The sequence below is a fragment of the Bombina bombina genome, chromosome 5, assembly GCF_027579735.1.
Source record: "Bombina bombina isolate aBomBom1 chromosome 5, aBomBom1.pri, whole genome shotgun sequence".
NCBI lineage: Eukaryota > Metazoa > Chordata > Amphibia > Anura > Bombinatoridae > Bombina > Bombina bombina.
This window is the reverse complement of record NC_069503.1, coordinates 261,893,662-261,914,331: the sequence shown is the minus strand read 5'-3', so window position 1 is coordinate 261,914,331 and position 20,670 is coordinate 261,893,662. Positions and strand designations below refer to the sequence as shown.

General features: G+C 42.4%; 1 protein-coding gene across 3 annotated transcripts in view; it reads left to right on the top strand.

Moving 5' to 3' along the window:
- The window catches only part of ARL5B (ADP ribosylation factor like GTPase 5B), a 128,627-nt gene that overhangs the window by 94,785 nt on the left and 13,172 nt on the right, over positions 1-20,670 (top strand). For 2 of the 3 annotated variants that reach the window (XM_053713970.1, XM_053713968.1), the window contains exon 5: positions 1,963-2,019. The exons of the other annotated variant lie outside the window; for it this stretch is intronic. In XM_053713970.1, coding sequence (XP_053569945.1) covers positions 1,963-2,019 — 57 coding nt within the window. The remainder of the gene's footprint in view (positions 1-1,962; positions 2,020-20,670) is intronic. 3 annotated transcript variants of the gene reach the window in all.

Genomic DNA, 20,670 nt, shown 5'->3' with positions numbered 1-20,670 from the left:
ACAAAAATCACAATTTATTGATATGAATAATTAGTGAGACGAATGAGCCTGTTGTTCACTACACATCTTTTGAAATCTCGGAATAAAATCGGATACAGTCACCCTCATTTCCTGTTCCACGTTGATTTTTGCACAGTATTTGCTTTTTATCACAGTGACCCGCTGAAAAACCCATAGGAGACCACAAACTGCTGCAACAAGGGGAAACAATCTTTTGTTTCCACGTCTTTATTTTTTTCTCCAAAGTTATAACTTTTTTCTGAAAGCTCAAATCTTCTCATCCAATTTAAAAATGTGCTTGTTGCCTCCCTGAAGGGAGGGATTCAATGCATTTAACTTTTCAAAAATATCACAAGTATGCTAGTTTCACTAAAAAATCTGTTTCCACAAAGCGTTTGGCATACTCGTGTTTTTATTCTTCAAGAAAAATGTAGATTTCTTGCCGTAATTGAAACGTACGGGACAATATATTGCCACGAGAGAACCATCGTGAGTGGCAGTAGTACAACAAAGACGTGTATTTGGCTCCCATATCCTCACACATTTTTTTTTTAAAAGCCTTGCTTTCACTGATATGGTTTTTATAAAGTTTACCACATTCACCACACATTCTAAAACCAGATTCAACGGAGGACTCAAATACTTTTATGCGATTGCTTCTCTATGAATAAAGCAATGGGTCCACAGTGCATCCAGAGCTTTGTTTCTGATAAGCGCCTGCAATCCTCCATAACGACCAGACATCGAACGACCACCATCAGTACAGACACCAACGCACTTTGTCCATTCCAAATTATTTTCAACCATAAATGTTTCCAGGATCTCAAACAAGTCTTGAGCCTTTGTACTTGCATTGATACTTTTACAAAAGAGAAGGTCTTCCACAATGTTATTGCCATCTACGAACCGTACATAGCAAATCAAATGTGCATCCTTGTTATTGTCAGTGGCCTCATCAAGCTGCAAGCCAAATTCCTTTCCTTTCAGTTTTTCAATTAATTAATCATTGAGATCCTCTGCCATGTGCTGAATTCTGCGACTTTTAGTATTGTTAGACAAAGGCACATTTGAAACAGTTTCCCAGCAGATTTGCCGATCATAATGTTCACTAAATCTATAGCAGCCTTTAGAATTAGTTGCTTTGCAATGTTATGGGACTTTTTACACTTCCCAACTCTATATGCAACCTTATATGAGGCTAGCAGAGCATTGTTTGGTATTGACAAATGCAGAGAAAAGGTACCTTGTTGTTGTTCTTTCAATTGTTTTACTTTTCTGTTAAAGAAGTTGCGAGATTTACCAACCAGCTTTGAATGATTGGTTTCCAAATGGAGTTTTAGCTTACTTGGAATCATGCACTCTGGAGACAAACTCTTCAAACACACTACACACTGCGGTCTCTCTTCACCATTGAAATTTGTTGATGTAAAGCCAAAATCCATATAATTGTCTTCTTATTTACGATATTGCCGCTTCTTCAAACACCCGTCACTAGTTTGTGTTGTATCCTCTTCATTTTCAGTCCAAAGGGTAGTATTAATAAGCAGCGGATTCTGCTTTCTACCCGTGAAGTTTCCAGGTCGCTGGAAACTTAAGTTAAGAAGCAAAAAATGCTTGTGCAATGTTAAATGCCGAGAGCATATGCTGTTGGCATTTAGCGATGCCGGGCGGAAATGATTCGCTGCAGCAAATCATGTCGACCCGGCATTTGTTACATTTACCCCCTAGTGTGCTTATTAAATAAAAGCTTTCAAAAAAACCCACTGCCCTAAGGTTTTGGTCCAGTCATTGGCTTCTTTCAAATCAGGGGTGGCCTGGGAGTGCACTAGATCTACATTTTTGGTTGTCTTACACTTTAGATGTGGTTGGAGGGACATAAAACCCAAATGTTTTTTTTCATGATTTATACAGAACATACAATTTTTAAACTACTTTTTATATAAAATTTGCTTCATTCTATAGGTATCCTTTTGTAGGAGGAGTAACAATGCACTACTGGGAGCTAGCTGTATATATCAGGTGAGCCAATGATGAGGCATTTATCAGCAGCTACCTCTCGGCCTACTTAGGTATGCTTTTCAACAAAGAATACCAGGAGAGCAAAGCAAATTAGAGCATGGAACTTTAAAGAATCATGAAAGAGAAAAATGCCTTTCATGCCCCTTTTTTATTGTCTCAGATACAATTTTATATATTGAAAAAATAATCCATTAATGGAATAAAGCATTTTATTATTTGATTTGAATGTCTTTTAAAGGTCATATCCTATGAGAGGGTGTTAGTTCAGCAATCGTTGTAGCCAAATGTAGAGTTCTCTCTCTATTTCTTTCATATGCCTAATGTGTTTAAAGTTACCCTAAGGTGAAAGATTAAAAATGGAAAATGTGATCACTTCTGCGCAAGAGTGCGATTTTCCTGTAATCAACCTAGCTCACGTTTCCAGTCTGTCATGTGATGTTCCCTCAGGCATAAAGTCTAGGGCTTTACATTCGTCAATGACGTGAAATGGAAATACTGAGACTTCCACTGATGTCATCAAGCACAAAGTGCAGAAAATAATGTGTCCTGTGCAAACTGAGCTTATCTCAGTTTGTTTTATAGACTATTATCTTGTGTGAATTTCCTTTGTTGTTTTTATACTTTAGGTAATCATAGAATTACAGATAGTAACTATATTCTTCAGTGTGATCTGTTGTATTATTATTTGTTTTGTTTAATAAATGTATCCATTAGTAAAATACCTACAAAACTAATTGTTTTATGTCCCACTTGCTGCTTTTTTTTTTTTTTCATTTTAAAATTTTTATTGAAATAAATTTAAGGTTTACAACACGAGATCAATACAGATTAAACAGTGTGGTGAGTTTACAATGCATGATAACTGAATACGTATATAACTGAACCTTGGATGCACAGTCTTACACTCTAGGTACATGTCACAAATGCGGTATTAACTATGATTGGAGATAACTTTCTATATCCAGCAACATTGCTGTCTAATACATAGCAAAGCCATTTAGCTGTTTAAAGGGACATTAAACCCCAAATGTTTCTTTCATGATTCAGATAGAGAATACAATTTTAAACAACTTTCTAATTTACTTCTATTATCTAATTTGCTTCATTCTCTTGATATTCGTTCATTAAAAGCATATCTAGATAGGCTCAGTAGCTTCTGATTAGTGGCTGCACACATTTGCCTCATGTGATTGGCTCACCCATGTGCATTGCTATTTCTTTAACAAAGGATATCTAAAAAATGAAGCAAATTAGATAATAGAAGTAAATTGGAATGTTGTTTAAAATTGTGTTCTCTGTCTGAATCATGAAATAAAAATATTGAGTTTAATGACCCTTTAAGTATTCCTCCCAAAGAAACAAAATGTTGTGATACTCGTTTATGCGCTTAGTGTGCACGAAATGGTATTTTTCCAATTGAAGTGTATGTCACACTATAGATTTCCATGAGTCCAGTCGAGATGGAAGATCTCTTTTTTTTCCAGCAATTTGGTATCTGTCTTTTGGCAGAGTTTATCATAATAGTTAAGAGTGACAATCTCAGTTTGCATTTTATCTTAGGGATTTTTATTGATAAGAAAAATCCAGGGGTTGAAAGGAAGAGTTATAGACAGGGCTACTTCAATTCATGGTTTGATTGAGAGCCAATATGATTTAGCTATGGGGCATTGCCACCAAATGTGAAAAGGTAGCAGTCTCTGAGCAGCCTCTCCTGCATTCACTGGTTAAGTTGGGGAATGCTGCTTTTTCTTTTTCCCTTCAAATGGATCATAGTCAACTGGAAAATGCATGTTTAAAACAAAACACCTTTTAATATGAATCTGTTCATATACTTTGTAACTGTGTGTATGTATATTGTTGTTTTGTACCACATACCATTAACAATAAAACTGGAATAAAAAAACACTATTTTCTCTTGAGCAGAGAAGTGTCAGTCTCCACCAGTAGAGATGTGTGAGTGTTTCTTGCTGGCTAATGAAGTACACAGCCGGTGCTGCTCTTATTTGTTTCTATTTAATTAGCTTTTACTTTAGAAAAATTCAGATGCAAACATGTTTTTTATACTATTTGCAAAAATAGATTTTTAATGAAATGTCAATTCCTGCTGCTTTTCTCAATTTTTTTTTTTTAAATTCTCTCCACAGTAATCCCTCATTAAAGGGACACTAAACCCAAATTTTTTCTTTCATGATTCAGAAAGAGCATGGAATTTCTCCAACATTGGTGTGTCCGGTCCACGGCATCATCCTTACTTGTGGGAATATCTCTTCCCCAACAGGAAATGGCAAAGAGTCCCAGCAAAGCTGGCCATATAGTCCCTCCTAGGCTCCGCCCACCCCAGTCATTCTCTTTGCCGTTGCACAGGCAACATCTCCACGGAGATGGTTAAGAGTATGTGGTGTTTAGTTGTAGTTTTTTTATTCTACTATCAAGAGTTTGTTATTTTAAAATAGTGCTGGTATGTACTATTTACTCTGAAACAGAAAAAGATGAAGATTTCTGTTTGAGAGGAAGATGATTTTAGCAGACAGTAACTAAAATTGATTGCTGTTTCCACATAGGACTGTTGAGATGAAGTAACTTCAGTTGGGGGAAACAGTTAGCAGACTTTTCTGCTTAAGGTATGACTAGCCATATTTCTAACAAGACTGTGTAATGCTGGAAGGCTGTCATTTCCCCTCATGGGGACCGGTAAGCCATTATCTTAGTCTCAAACAGAATAAAGGGCTTAATATGGGCTATAAAACTGGTAGACACTTTTATGGGCTAAATCGATTGCTTTATTTGGACATTTTATACATGTTTATGCTGATAATTCACACTTATAAACTTGGGGAACGTTTTTTAACGTCAGGCACTATGTTAGACACCTTTTCCAGTCAGGAAGGGCCTTCCCAGTTGTAGGCTGAGCCTCATTTTCGCGCCATTACTGCGCAGTTGTTTTTGAGAGCAAGACATGCAGATGCATGTGTGAGGACCTGAAAGTAGTTGGAAAACTTCCTAGAAGGCGTCATTTTGGTATTGTATTCCCCTCTGGGCTTGGTAAAGTCACAGCAAAGGCTGTAGCTGGGACTGTATAGGGGTTAAATCTGTAACCGGCTCCGGTTTCGTTATTTTAAGGGTTAAAGCTCTGAAAATTGGTGTGCAATACTTTTAATGCTTTAAGACACTGTGGTGAGAGTTTGGTAAATTTTGAACAATTCCTTCATATTTTTTCACATATTCAGTAATAAAGTGTGCTCTGTTTAAAATTTAAAGAGACAGTAACGGTTTTGTTTTAAAACTGTTTTTGTGCTTTATTGACAAGTTTAAGCCTGTTTAACATGTCTGGGCCTTCAGATAAGCTATGTTCTATATGTATGAAAGTCAATGTGTCTCCCCCTTCAAAATTGTGTGATAATTGTGACATAGCGTCCAAACAATGTAAGGACAGTACTGTCACAGATAATGAAGTTGCCCAAGATGATTCATCAGATGAAGGGAGTAGACATGGTTCTACATCATCTCCTTCTGTGTCTATACCAGTTTTGCCCACGCAGGAGGCTCCTAGTACTTCTAGCACGCCAATGCTTATTACCATGCAACAATTGACGGCTGTAATGGATAACTCCATAGCAAATATTTTATCCAAAATACCTGCATATCAGAGAAAGCGCGATTGCTCTGTTTTAAACATTGAAGAGCAGGAGGGCGCTGATGATAATTGTTCTGTCATACCCTCACACCAATCTGAAGGGGCCATGAGGGAGGTTTTGTCAGATGGGGAAATTTCAGATTCAGGAAAAATTTCTCAACAGGCTGAACCTGATGTTGTGACATTTAAATTTAAATTAGAGCACCTCCGCGCACTGCTTAAGGAGGTGTTATCTACTCTGGATGATTGTGACAACTTGGTCATTCCAGAAAAATTATGCAAGATGGACAAGTTCCTAGAGGTTCCGGTGCACCCCGAGGCTTTTCCTATACCCAAGCGGGTGGCGGACATAGTGAATAAGGAGTGGGAGAAGCCCGGCATACCTTTTGTTCCCCCTCCTATATTTAAGAAATTATTTCCTATGGTCGACCCCAGAAAGGACTTATGGCAGACAGTCCCTAAGGTCGAGGGGGCAGTTTCTACTCTAAACAAACGCACTACTATTCCTATCGAGGATAATTGTGCTTTCAAAGATCCTATGGATAAAAAAATTGGAGGGTTTGCTTAAAAAGATTTTTGTACAGCAAGGTTACCTTCTACAACTCATTTCGTGCATTGTTCCTGTCACTACAGCAGCGTGGTTCTGGTTCGAGGAACTAGAAAAGTCGCTCAGTAGAGAGACTCCATATGAGGAGGTTATGGAGAGAGTTCACGCACTTAAGTTGGCTAACTCTTTTATTTTAGATGCCGCTTTGCAATTAGCTAGATTAGCGGCGAAAAATTCAGGGTTTGCAATTGTGGCGCGCAGATCGCTTTGGCTAAAATCTTGGTCAGCGGATGTATCATCCAAGACAAAATTGCTTAACATCCCCTTCAAGGGTAAAACTCTCTTTGGACCAGAATTGAAAGAGATTATCTCAGACATCACTGGGGGAAAGGGCCATGCCCTCCCACAAGATAGGCCTTTCAAGGCCAAGAATAAGTCTAATTTTCGTTCCTTTCGTAATTTCAGGAACGGACCGGCCTCTAATTCTGCATCCTCTAAGCAAGAGGGTAATGCCTCACAGTCCAAACCAGCCTGGAAACCGATGCAAGGCTGGAACAAGGGTAAGCAGGCCAAGAAGCCTGCTACCGCTAACAAAACAGCATGAAGGAGTAGCCCCCGATCCGGGACCGGATCTAGTGGGGGGCAGACTCTCTCTCTTTGCTCAGGCTTGGGCAAGAGATGTTCAGGATCCCTGGACACTAGAAATAGTTTCTCAGGGTTATCTTCTGGAATTCAAGGAACTACCCCCAAGGGGAAGGTTCCACATGTCTCACTTATCCTCAAACCAAATAAAGAGACAGGCGTTCTTACATTGTGTAGAAGACCTATTAAAGATGGGAGTGATACACCCAGTTCCAATGACGGAACAAGGAATGGGATTTTACTCAAATCTGTTCGTAGTTCCAAAAAAAGAGGGAACCTTCAGACCAATTCTGGATTTAAAGATCCTAAACAAATTTCTCAGGGTACCATCGTTCAAAATGGAAACCATTCGAACGATTTCTACCCACTATCCAGGAAGGTCAATTTATGACTACCGTGGATCTAAAGGATGCGTACCTACATATTCCTATCCACAAAGAACATCATCAGTTCCTAAGGTTCGCCTTTATGGACAAACATTACCAGTTTGTGGCCCTCCCATTCGGATTAGCCACTGCTCCAAGGATTTTCACAAAGGTACTCGGGTCCCTTCTAGCGGTTCTAAGACCGAGGGGCATTGCAGTAGTACCATACTTGGACGACATTCTAATACAAGCGTTGTCCCTTTCAAAAGCAAAGGCTCATACAGACATCGTTCTGGCCTTTCTCAGATCTCACGGATGGAAGGTGAACATAGAAAAAAGTTCTCTGTCTCCGTCAACAAGAGTTCCCTTCTTGGGAACAATAATAGATTCCTTAGAAATGAGGATTTTTCTGACAGATGTCAGAAAGTCAAAACTTCTAAGCGCTTGTCAAGTTCTTCATTCTGTTCCACGTCCTTCCATAGCTCAGTGCATGGAAGTAGTAGGGTTGATGGTTGCAGCAATGGACATAGTTCCTTTTGCGCGAATTCATCTAAGACCATTACAACTGTGCATGCTGAAACAGTGGAATGGGGACTATACAGACTTATCTCCAGTGATTCAAGTAGATCAGAAGACCAGAGATTCACTCCGTTGGTGGCTAACCCTGGACCACCTATTCCAGGGAATGAGCTTCCGCAGACCAGAGTGGGTCATTGTCACGACCGACGCCAGTCTAGTGGGCTGGGGCGCGGTCTGGGAATCCCTGAAAGCTCAGGGACTATGGTCTCGGGAAGAGTCTCTTCTCCCGATAAACATTCTGGAACTAAGAGCGATATTCAATGCTCTCAGGGCTTGGCCTCAGCTTGCAAAGGCCAAATTCATAAGATTCCAATCAGACAACATGACGACTGTTGCGTATATCAATCATCAGGGGGGAACAAGGAGTTCCCTGGCGATGAAAGAAGTGACCAAAATAATACAATGGGCGGAGGATCACTCCTGCCATCTATCTGCGATCCACATCCCAGGTGTGGAAAACTGGGAAGCGGATTATCTGAGTCGTCAGACATTCCATCCGGGGGAGTGGGAACTCCACCCGGAGATCTTTGCCCAGTTGACTCAATTATGGGGCATCCCAGACATGGATCTGATGGCGTCTCGTCAGAACTTCAAGGTTCCTTGCTACGGGTCCAGATCCAGGGATCCCAAGGCGACTCTAGTTGATGCACTAGTAGCACCTTGGACCTTCACCCTAGCTTATGTGTTTCCACCGTTTCCTCTCATTCCCAGGCTGGTAGCCAGGATCAAACAGGAGAGGGCCTCGGTGATCTTGATAGCTCCTGCGTGGCCACGCAGGACTTGGTATGCAGCCTGGTGAATGTCATCGGTTCCACCATGGAAGCTACCTTTGAGACAGGACCTTCTTGTTCAGGGTCCATTCGTACATCCAAATCTGGTCTCCCTCCAGCTGACGGCTTGGAGATTGAACGCTTGATTCTATCAAAGCGTGGGTTTTCAGATTCTGTGATAGATACTCTGGTTCAGGCCAGAAAACCGGTAACTAGAAAGATTTACTATAAAATATGGAAAAGATATATCTGCTGGTGTGAATCCAAGGGATTCCCATGGAATAAGATAAAAATTCCTAAGATTCTTTCCTTTCTGCAAGAAGGTTTGGATAAGGGATTATCTGCGAGTTCTCTAAAGGGACAGATTTCTGCTTTATCTGTCTTACTACACAAACGACTGGCAGCTGTGCCAGATGTTCAAGCATTTGTTCAGGCTCTGGTTAGGATCAAGCCTGTTTACAGACCTTTGACTCCTCCCTGGAGTTTAAATCTAGTTCTTTCAGTTCTTCAAGGGGTTCCGTTTGAACCTCTACATTCCATAGATATTAAGTTGTTATCTTGGAAAGTTTTGTTTTTGGTTGCTATTTCTTCTGCCAGAAGAGTTTCAGAGTTATCTGCTCTGCAGTGTTCTCCGCCCTATCTGGTGTTCCATGCAGATAAGGTGGTTTTGCGTACTAAGCCTGGTTTTCTTCCAAAGGTTGTTTCTAACAAAAATATTAACCAGGAGATAGTTGTACCTTCTTTGTGCCCGAATCCCGTTTCAAAGAAGGAACGTTTGTTACACAATTTGGACGTAGTCCGTGCTCTAAAATTCTATTTAGAAGCTACAAAAGATTTCAGACAAACATCTTCTCTGTTTGTCGTCTATTCTGGTAAAAGGAGAGGTCAAAAGGCGACTTCTACCTCTCTTTCCTTTTGGCTTAAAAGCATCATCCGATTGGCTTACGAGACTGCCGGACGGCAGCCTCCTGAAAGAATCACAGCTCACTCCACTAGGGCTGTGGCTTCCACATGGGCCTTCAAGAACGAGGCTTCTGTTGATCAGATATGTAAGGCAGCGACTTGGTCTTCACTGCACACTTTTGCCAAATTTTACAAATTTGATACTTTTGCTTCTTCTGAGGCTATTTTTGGGAGAAAGGTTTTGCAAGCCGTGGTGCCTTCCGTTTAGGTAACCTGATTTGCTCCCTCCCTTCATCCGTGTCCTAAAGCTTTGGTATTGGTTCCCACAAGTAAGGATGACGCCGTGGACCGGACACACCAATGTTGGAGAAAACAGAATTTATGCTTACCTGATAAATTACTTTCTCCAACGGTGTGTCCGGTCCACGGCCCGCCCTGTTTTTTTTATCAGGTCTGATGAATTATTTTCTCTAACTACAGTCACCACGGTACCATATGGTTTCTCCTATTTTTTCCTCCTGTCCGTCGGTCGATTGACTGGGGTGGGCGGAGCCTAGGAGGGACTATATGGCCAGCTTTGCTGGGACTCTTTGCCATTTCCTATTGGGGAAGAGATATTCCCACAAGTAAGGATAACGCCGTGGACCTGACACACCGTTGGAGAAAGTAATTTATCAGGTAAGCATAAATTCTGTTTTTAAGCAACTGTCTAATTTACTCCTATGATCAAATTTTCTTCGTTCTCTTGCTATCTTTATTTAAAAAGAAGGAATGTGATGCGTAGGAGCCAGCCCATTTCTTTTTTAAGACACAATGAGTCCATGGATCATCTTAATTACTAATGGGATATTCACCTCCTGGTCAGCAGGAGGAGGCAAAGAACACCACAGCAGAGCTGTCAAATAGCTCCTCCCTTCCCTCCCACTCCAGTCATTCTCTTTGCCTACGTTAGTGATAGCAAGAGGTAAAGTGAGGTGTTAGTATAGATTCTTCAATCAAGAGTTTATTATTTTAAAAGTGGTGCCAGAGAGTGCTGCTTTGTTCTAGGGTGTAGCCGTAGTCCATATCAGTCTCTTCAGTAGAGCTTTGGTGGCTTTAGAGCAATGTGAACTTGTGGGACATAATTCTCACTGCGCCTCCCATATTCTGATGCTGCCCTAACCCAGAAAAACTGAGGGATTTTACTCAGGACTTTTGTTTATTTACAGGGCCATGGGAGGGAGAGGACCTCCTAAACCTGGGAACTGCCTTACTGCCAGGCAGAAGATGAGGTAAGTGCTAACTTTATTTGTGGGGTAGAGGATCTCAGAAAAAGTTTGGGCACTTAATTAATTTAGACCTCATTGAACTTGGATTTAGATTCTCCTTTTCTATTAGGAGACATTGGGGCGGTTAGAACGCAGGCACTGGGTGGCATGTGTCTCATCTCCTGGTGGTCTCATCTACTAATAGAGCTGACCGGGAGATTTTATTATGATATTTTCTAATGTCTTCACATTGTGTGTCAGAGTGTGTGCTCTAAGGGGGTTTCCCTGTCAGGTAGAGCTATCGGACTGAACAGCTATTTAAACTGAAGCTGTTCAGTCTGTTCGCTTGTTCCTGGAGGCTATTTCTTGGAGGCTATACTTAGCCAAAGACGACCAGGAGATCACATATGATTTTTTGTTTATTTACCTGGTAAACTATTGGTCACAGTGTGAGGGTTTGCTTTATAAAGGCTAAGCAACTTTTATTTGGACAATTTATCCCTTTGCTCCCGGTGCCTTGACTTAGACAATGGCGACCGGAAGATGGCTTGTGAAACTCTCACGAGGGACGGAGCTTGTAAATGGCGCCATTGTAGTGCGCATCTTCTTTCCTAGGGCTTCCGGTTATCGGAAGGAGCGGAGGAACTTCAGACTTCACATTAGCACTTTCCGGACGGCACCTCCTTCCTAGCACTTCAGGTTGCGGAAGGAACGAAGGTGTTTGTGTCTGAAGTGCTTGCGCTTAAGATCAGCGCTTTAGTTGGCTTAAAGATACAGTACAGAGACTGTCTGTCTCCTTAGCTGGGTGCAAGTTGAGATATTGAGAGAATTTTACAGTAAAGAGTTCCTTCTGTACATATTCAACCTTTTATTTCATCATTAAAATAAAAAGGGTTACACTAGAACACTCAAAGAAATAATAACGTTTTTGTATATGTTAATTTCATTAACTGCCTAATGTGAGTCAGTAAAAAAAAAAAAAAAGTTGCACTTTAACATTTAAAGTGACAGTACCGTTTTGTTATGTTAATTTTTATTAACAAACGGTTAAGAATTTATTAATTATTCTTCCATATGTGAGTCAGGTGGATTGTGAAAGTGTCCATAACATTTTATAACACACATGCAGTGCCCTGCAGTTCCTCGCAAACTCCATCTGGAGTTACTGTTCAAGACATCGCTTTTTAATGTTATGGCGATATATGTTGCATTGTTTTCCTTTCCCATGCTACGGGGAAGACATCTGATGAAATGTATTTAATTAGATACAGTGGTAGCTATTTCTCCAACATAGGTGTGTCCGGTCCACGGCGTCATCCTTACTTGTGGGATATTCTCCTCCCCAACAGGAAATGGCAAAGAGCCCAGCAAAGCTGGTCACATGATCCCTCCTAGGCTCCGCCTACCCCAGTCATTCTCTTTGCCGTTGTACAGGCAACATCTCCACGGAGATGGCTTAGAGTTTTTTAGTGTTTAACTGTAGTTTTTCATTATTCAATCAAGAGTTTGTTATTTTCAAATAGTGCTGGTACGTACTATTTACTCAGAAACAGAAAAGAGATGAAGAATTCTGTTTGTATGAGGAAAATGATTTTAGCAACCGTAACTAAAATCCATGGCTGTTCCACACAGGACTGTTGAGAGCATTAACTTCAGTTGGGGGAACAGTTTGCAGTCCTTTGCTGCTTGAGGTATGACACATTCTAACAAGACGATGTAATGCTGGAAGCTGTCATTTTCCCTATGGGATCCGGTAAGCCATGTTTATTTCGATTGTAAATAAGGGCTTCACAAGGGCTTATTTAGACTGTAGACATATTTTGGGCTAAATCGATTGATATTAACACTTATTTAGCCTTGAGGAATCATTTATTCTGGGTATTTTGATATATTTATATCGGCAGGCACTGTTTTAGACACCTTATTCTTTAGGGGCTTTCCCAAAGCATAGGCAGAGTCTCATTTTCGCGCCGGTGTTGCGCACTTGTTTTTTGAGAGGCATGGCATGCAGTCGCATGTGAGAGGAGCTCTGATACTGATAAAAGACTTCTGAAGGCATCATTTGGTATCGTATTCCCCTTGGGTTTGGTTGGGTCTCAGCAAAGCAGATACCAGGGACTGTAAAGGGGTTAAAGCTTAAAACGGCTCCGGTTCCGTTATTTTAAGGGTTAAAGCTTCCAAAATTGGTGTGCAATATTTTCAAGGCTTTAAGACACTGTGGTGAAAGTTTGGTGAATTTTGAACAATTCCTTCATGTTTTTTCGCAATTGCAGTAATAAAGTGTGTTCAGTTTAAAATTTAAAGTGACAGTAACGGTTTTATTTCAAAACGTTTTTTGTACTTTCTTATCAAGTTTATGCCTGTTTAACATGTCTGAACTACCAGATAGACTGTGTTCTGAATGTGGGGAAGCCAGAATTCCTATTCATTTAAATAAATGTGATTTATGTGATAATGACAATGATGCCCAAGATGATTCCTCAAGTGAGGGGAGTAAGCATGGTACTGCATCATTCCCTCCTTCGTCTACACGAGTCTTGCCCACTCAGGAGGCCCCTAGTACATCTAGCGCGCCAATACTCCTTACTATGCAACAATTAACGGCTGTAATGGATAATTCTGTCAAAAACATTTTAGCCAAAATGAACCCTTGTCAGCGTAAGCGTGGATGCTCTGTTTTAGTTACTGAAGAGCATGACGACGCTGATATTAATATCTCTGAAGGGCCCCTAACCCAATCTGAGGGAGCCAGGGAGGTTTTGTCTGAGGGAGAAATTACTGATTTAGGGAACATTTCTCAGCAGGCTGAATCTGATGTGATTACTTTTAAATTTAAATTGGAACATCTCCGCATTTTGCTTAAGGAGGTATTATCCACTCTGGATGATTGTGAAAATTTGGTCATCCCAGAGAAACTATGTAAAATGGACAAGTTCCTAGAGGTGCCGGGGCTCCCAGAAGCTTTTCCTATACCCAAGCGGGTGGCGGACATTGTTAATAAAGAATGGGAAAGGCCCGGTATTCCTTTCGTCCCTCCCCCCATATTTAAAAAATTGTTTCCTATGGTCGACCCCAGAAAGGACTTATGGCAGTCAGTCCCCAAGGTCGAGGGAGCGGTTTCTACTTTAAACAAACGCACCACTATTCCCATAGAGGATAGTTGTGCTTTCAAAGATCCTATGGATAAAAAATTAGAAGGTTTGCTTAAAAAGATGTTTGTTCAGCAAGGTTACCTTCTACAACCCATTTCATGCATTGTCCCTGTCACTACAGCCGCATATTTCTGGTTTGATGAACTGATGAAGGTGCTCGATAGTGACTCTCCTCCTTATGAGGAGATTATGGACAGAGTCAATGCTCTCAAATTGGCTAATTCTTTCACTCTAGACGCCTCTTTGCAATTGGCTAAGTTAGCGGCTAAGAATTCTGGGTTTGCTATTGTGGCGCGCAGAGCGCTTTGGTTGAAATCTTGGTCGGCTGATGCGTCTTCCAAGAACAAGCTACTAAACATTCCTTTCAAGGGGAAAACGCTGTTTGGTCCTGACTTGAAAGAGATTATCTCTGATATCACTGGGGGTAAGGGCCATGCCCTTCCTCAGGATCGGCCTTTCAAGGCAAAAAATAGACCTAATTTTCGTCCCTTTCGTAAAAACGGACCAGCCCAAGGTGCTACGTCCTCTAAGCAAGAGGGTAATACTTCTCAGGCCAAGCCAGCTTGGAGACCAATGCAAGGCTGGAACAAGGGAAAGCAGGCAAAGAAACCTGCCACTGCTACCAAGACAGCATGAAATATCGGCCCCCGATCCGGGACCGGATCTGGTGGGGGGCAGACTCTCTCTCTTCGCTCAGGCTTGGGCAAGAGATGTTCTGGATCCTTGGGCGCTAGAAATAGTCTCCCAGGGTTATCTTCTGGAATTCAAGGGACTTCCCCCAAGGGGAAGGTTCCACAGGTCTCAGTTGTCTTCAGACCACATAAAAAGACAGGCGTTCTTACATTGTGTAGAAGACCTGTTAAAAATGGGAGTGATTCATCCTGTTCCATTGAGAGAACAAGGGATGGGGTTCTACTCCAATCTGTTCATAGTTCCCAAAAAAGAGGGAACGTTCAGACCAATCCTAGATCTCAAGATCTTAAACAAATTTCTCAAGGTCCCATCTTTCAAGATGGAAACCATTCGAACTATCCTTCCTTCCATCCAGGAAGGTCAATTCATGACCACGGTGGATTTAAAGGATGCGTATCTACATATTCCTATCCACAAGGAACATCATCGGTTCCTAAGGTTTGCATTCCTGGACAAACATTACCAGTTCGTGGCGCTTCCTTTCGGATTAGCCACTGCTCCAAGGATTTTCACAAAGGTACTAGGGTCCCTTCTAGCTGTGCTAAGACCAAGGGGCATTGCAGTTGTACCTTACCTGGACGACATTCTGATTCAAGCGTCGTCCCTCCCTCGAGCAAAGGCTCACACGGACATCGTCCTGGCCTTTCTCAGATCGCACGGCTGGAAAGTGAACGTGGAAAAGAGTTCTCTATCCCCGTCAACAAGGGTTCCCTTCTTGGGAACAATTATAGACTCCTCAGAAATGAGGATTTTTCTAACAGAGGCCAGAAAGACAAAGCTTCTGGACTCTTGTCGAATACTTCATTCCGTTCCTCTTCCTTCCGTAGCTCAGTGCATGGAAGTGATCGGGTTGATGGTAGCGACAATGGACATAGTTCCTTTTGCGCGCATTCATCTAAGACCATTGCAACTGTGCATGCTCAGTCAGTGGAATGGGGACTATACAGACTTGTCTCCAAAGATACAAGTAAATCAGAGGACCAGAGACTCACTCCGTTGGTGGCTGTCCCTGGACAACCTGTCACGAGGGATGACATTCCACAGACCAGAGTGGGTCATTGTCACGACCGACGCCAGTCTGATGGGCTGGGGCGCGGTCTGGGGATCCCTGAAAGCTCAGGGTCTTTGGTCTCGGGAAGAATCTCTTCTACCGATAAATAGTCTGGAACTGAGAGCGATATTCAATGCTCTCAAGGCTTGGCCTCAGCTAGCGAGGACCAAGTTCATACGGTTTCAATCAGACAACATGACGACTGTTGCGTACATCAACCATCAGGGGGGAACAAGGAGTTCCCTAGCGATGGAAGAAGTGACCAAGATTATTCTATGGGCGGAGTCTCACTCCTGCCACCTGTCTGCTATCCACATCCCGGGAGTGGAAAATTGGGAAGCGGATTTTCTGAGTCGTCAGACATTGCATCCGGGGGAGTGGGAACTCCATCCGGAAATCTTTGCCCAAGTCACTCAACTTTGGGGCATTCCAGACATGGATCTGATGGCCTCTCGTCAGAACTTCAAAGTTCCTTGCTACGGGTCCAGATCCAGGGATCCCAAGGCGGCTCTAGTGGATGCACTAGTAGCACCTTGGACCTTCAAACTAGCTTATGTGTTCCCGCCGTTTCCTCTCATCCCCAGGCTGGTAGCCAGGATCAATCAGGAGAGGGCGTCGGTGATCTTGATAGCTCCTGCGTGGCCACGCAGGACTTGGTATGCAGATCTGGTGAATATGTCATCGGCTCCACCTTGGAAGCTACCTTTGAGACGAGACCTTCTTGTTCAGGGTCCGTTCGAACATCCGAATCTGGTTTCACTCCAGCTGACTGCTTGGAGATTGAACGCTTGATTTTATCGAAGCGAGGTTTCTCAGATTCTGTTATCGATACTCTTGTTCAGGCCAGAAAGCCTGTAACTAGAAAGATTTACCACAAAATTTGGAAAAAATATATCTGTTGGTGTGAATCTAAAGGATTCCCTTGGGACAAGGTTAAGATTCCTAGGATTCTATCCTTCCTTCAAGAAGGATTGGAAAAAGGATTATCGGCAAGTTCCCTGAAGGGACAGATTTCTGCCTTGTCGGTGTTACTTCACAAAAAACTGGCAGCTGTGCCAGATGTTCAAGCCTTTGTTCAGGCTCTGGTTAGAATCAAGCCTGTTTACAAACCTTTGACTCCTCCTTGGAGTCTCAATCTAGTTCTTTCAGTTCTTCAGGGGGTTCCGTTTGAACCCTTACATTCCGTTGATATTAAGTTATTATCTTGGAAAGTTTTGTTTTTAGTTGCAATTTCTTCTGCTAGAAGAGTTTCAGAATTATCTGCTCTGCAGTGTTCTCCTCCTTATCTGGTGTTCCATGCAGATAAGGTGGTTTTACGTACTAAACCTGGTTTTCTTCCAAAAGTTGTTTCTAACAAAAACATTAACCAGGAGATTATCGTACCTTCTCTGTGTCCGAAACCAGTTTCAAAGAAGGAACGCTTGTTGCACAATTTGGATGTTGTTCGCGCTCTAAAATTCTATTTAGATGCTACAAAGGATTTTAGACAAACATCTTCCCTGTTTGTTGTTTATTCAGGTAAAAGGAGAGGTCAAAAAGCAACTTCTACCTCTCTCTCTTTTTGGATTAAAAGCATCATCAGATTGGCTTACGAGACTGCCGGACGGCAGCCTCCCGAAAGAATCACGGCTCATTCCACTAGGGCTGTGGCTTCCACATGGGCCTTCAAGAACGAGGCTTCTGTTGATCAGATATGTAGGGCAGCGACTTGGTCTTCACTGCACACTTTTACCAAATTTTACAAGTTTGATACTTTTGCTTCTTCTGAGGCTATTTTTGGGAGAAAGGTTTTGCAAGCCGTGGTGCCTTCCATTTAGGTGACCTGATTTGCTCCCTCCCTTCATCCGTGTCCTAAAGCTTTGGTATTGGTTCCCACAAGTAAGGATGACGCCGTGGACCGGACACACCTATGTTGGAGAAAACAGAATTTATGTTTACCTGATAAATTTCTTTCTCCAACGGTGTGTCCGGTCCACGGCCCGCCCTGGTTTTTTAATCAGGTCTGATAATTTATTTTCTTTAACTACAGTCACCACGGTACCATATGGTTTCTCCTATGCTATTATTCCTCCTTAACGTCGGTCGAATGACTGGGGTAGGCGGAGCCTAGGAGGGATCATGTGACCAGCTTTGCTGGGCTCTTTGCCATTTCCTGTTGGGGAGGAGAATATCCCACAAGTAAGGATGACGCCGTGGACCGGACACACCGTTGGAGAAAGAAATTTATCAGGTAAACATAAATTCTGTTTTCTAATATTTCTTCTGTGAGCTTGATGAGGAAGATACTTCTGTGATATATGGGGGGAAAGTCTAGGACTATGTCTGGGTAATTCCTTTATCTGTTACTAAAGTTGTTCTGTCAGGTTAAGTGGAGCAACTCCGTTTGCTTCCTGAGGAGGTTTTGACTTTCCTGAATGATTCCGTCATTATTGGCGTAGTCAAGCCTAATCAGTATGTGATCCTCCATGGTGTACATAATTTTCCAGTACCCTAAAGGACTACAGAGAAGACTGGGGACACTTTTTTTTCTCCATCTCCTAACGTTAATGGATACTTGCTGTGTTAGGATTTGTTGGAGTCTTGACTGATGGTCCCCTTGGAGGTAAAAGAATGTATATACTTCATGATTTACATTGGCTGCCTTCAGTGTTATCTTCACTAGTGTGGTGATATAAACAAAATAGATGCTACTTAATGTGTTAGACACTCTCTTGAATGTAATCCAGAACTGGATAAGGGCCTTGAAGTTTTCAACTTTTTTTCTACAGATGCATGCCTTCAGGGGGAGTTAGGTTCAGGCTTCTTATAATGGCCCGCAGTACGTTATGGTACGTTATGGTTAAGATCCTGGTCTGCGGACGTCTCATCTAAAGTCTAAAAACCTTTGGTGAGAGATAATTCAGAGTAATTTTATTTCTTTTCGAGTTTCAAGGAAAATCCTCCACTTTCTTTTTCCACGCGGGAGCAGTTCAAGCCTTCCTGAAGGACACAATCAGTCTTGGAATAGGGGAATGTAATTTAAAAAGCATGCTATTGAATCAAGGGCAGCAAGAAGAGCCGGCATTTGCAGCATTTAAAATTAGTTTTGAGTTTAAATTCTTCCTTCTAAGGTTCTGTCTTTAAGGACCAGACAGAATGAGAGGCAATCTTCCTTTTGTAGGGAAGACCTCTCCGCTCTGGGAGTGATTGTTCCCGTTCCAATTCAGGGACTGGGTTTTTATTCCAATCTGTTTGTAATTCCAAAAAAAAAAAGGAAACTTTTGGACCAATTCTAGACCTCAAGAGTTTAAACAAGTTTCTCAGGGTACCGTCCTTCAAGATGGAAACAATTTGTTCCATCCTTCCATTGATCCAGGAGGGTCAATTTATGATAACAGTGGATTTAAAGGACGCTTATCTACATGTTCTAATTTACAGGGATCATCACAAGTTCTTAAGGTTTGCCTTTCTGGACAAACACTACCAGTTTGTGGCTCTTCCTTTCGGTCTTGCCACAGCCCCCAGAATCTTCACAAAGGTTCTGAGATCTCTGTTGGCAGTACTTCGATCAAAAGGCTTTGCAGTGGCGCCTTATCTGGACGACATTCTAGTTCAGGCGCCATCCTTTCAGCTAGCAAGATCACACATGGACTTGTTGTTGTCCTTCCTAAGATCCCACGGCTGGAAGGTAAATTTAGAAAAGAGTTCCTTAGTTCCAAACACAAGGGTAACTTTCCTAGGAACCATAATAGACTCTGTCTATGAAGATTTTTCTGATTTAGGTCAGGAAATCAAAGATTTTAGATTCTTGTCTAGCTCTGCAGTCCACTCCTCAGCCATCAGTGGCTCAGTGCATGGAAATAATCGGGTTGATGGTGGCGGCAATGGACATCATCCCGTTTGCTCGCTTCCACCTCAGAGCTCTGCAGTTGAACATGCTGAGACAGTGGAACGGAGATTATTCGGACTTGTCCCCTCGTCTTCTCCTGGAGCAGGAGACTATGGACTCTCTTCTATGGTGGTTGTCTCTGGATCATCTCTCCCATCTGGACCATCTTGGGTAATTGTGACAACAGATGCCAGCCTTCTAGGGTGGGGAGCAGTCTGGGGCTCTCTAAAGGCTCAGGGAATTTGGACTCAGTCAGAGTCTGCTTTACCCATAAACATTCTCGAATTAAGAGTGATCTACAATGCTCTTCTGGCCTGGCCCCAGTTAGACTCGACACAGTTTATCAAGTTCCAGTAGGACAACATTAAGTCAGTGGTCTACATTAATCATCAGGGGGGAACAAGGAGTTCCTTGGCGATGAGAGGTATCCAAAATAATTAAATGGGCGGAGGCCCATTATTGCTGTCTGTCGGCGATCCACATCCCAGGGGTGGACAACTGGGAGGCGGATTTCCTGAGTAGGCAGACCTTTCATCCGGGGGTGTGGGAGCTCCATCCGGAAGTGTTTTCCAGCCTTATTCTCAAGTGGGGGCAACCGGAATTGGATCTCATGGCATCACAACGGAATGCCAAGCTCCCGAGATACGGGTCGAGATGCAGGGATCCCCAGGCGGAGCTGATAGATGCTCTGGTGGCCCCTTGGAGTTTCAATCTAGCATACCTGTTTCCTCCATTTTCTCTCCTTCCTCGAGAGTAATTGCTTGAATCAAACAGGAGAGGACCTCGGTGATCCTCATAGCGCCGGCCTGGCCTCGCAGGATTTGGTATGCAGACCTAGTGGAGATGACATCTCTACCTCCTTGGAGTCTTCCGTTGAGGAAAGACCTTCTGATCAGGGGCCCTTCCTTCACCCAAATCTAGTTTCTCTGAAGCTGACTGCTTGGAGATTGAACGCTTAATTTTATCCAAGCGGGGGTTTTCTGATTCGGTCATAGAGACCATGATTCAGGCTTGTAAACCTGTAACTAGAAGAATTAATTATAATATTTGGCGTAAATATCTCTATTCGTGTGAATAGCCTTATCTATTTTGTTACATAAACATCTGGCGAATGTCCTGGATGTACAATCTTTTTGTCAGGACTTGGTCAGGATCAGGCATGTGTTCAAATCAGTTACTCCTCCATGGAGTCTTAATTTA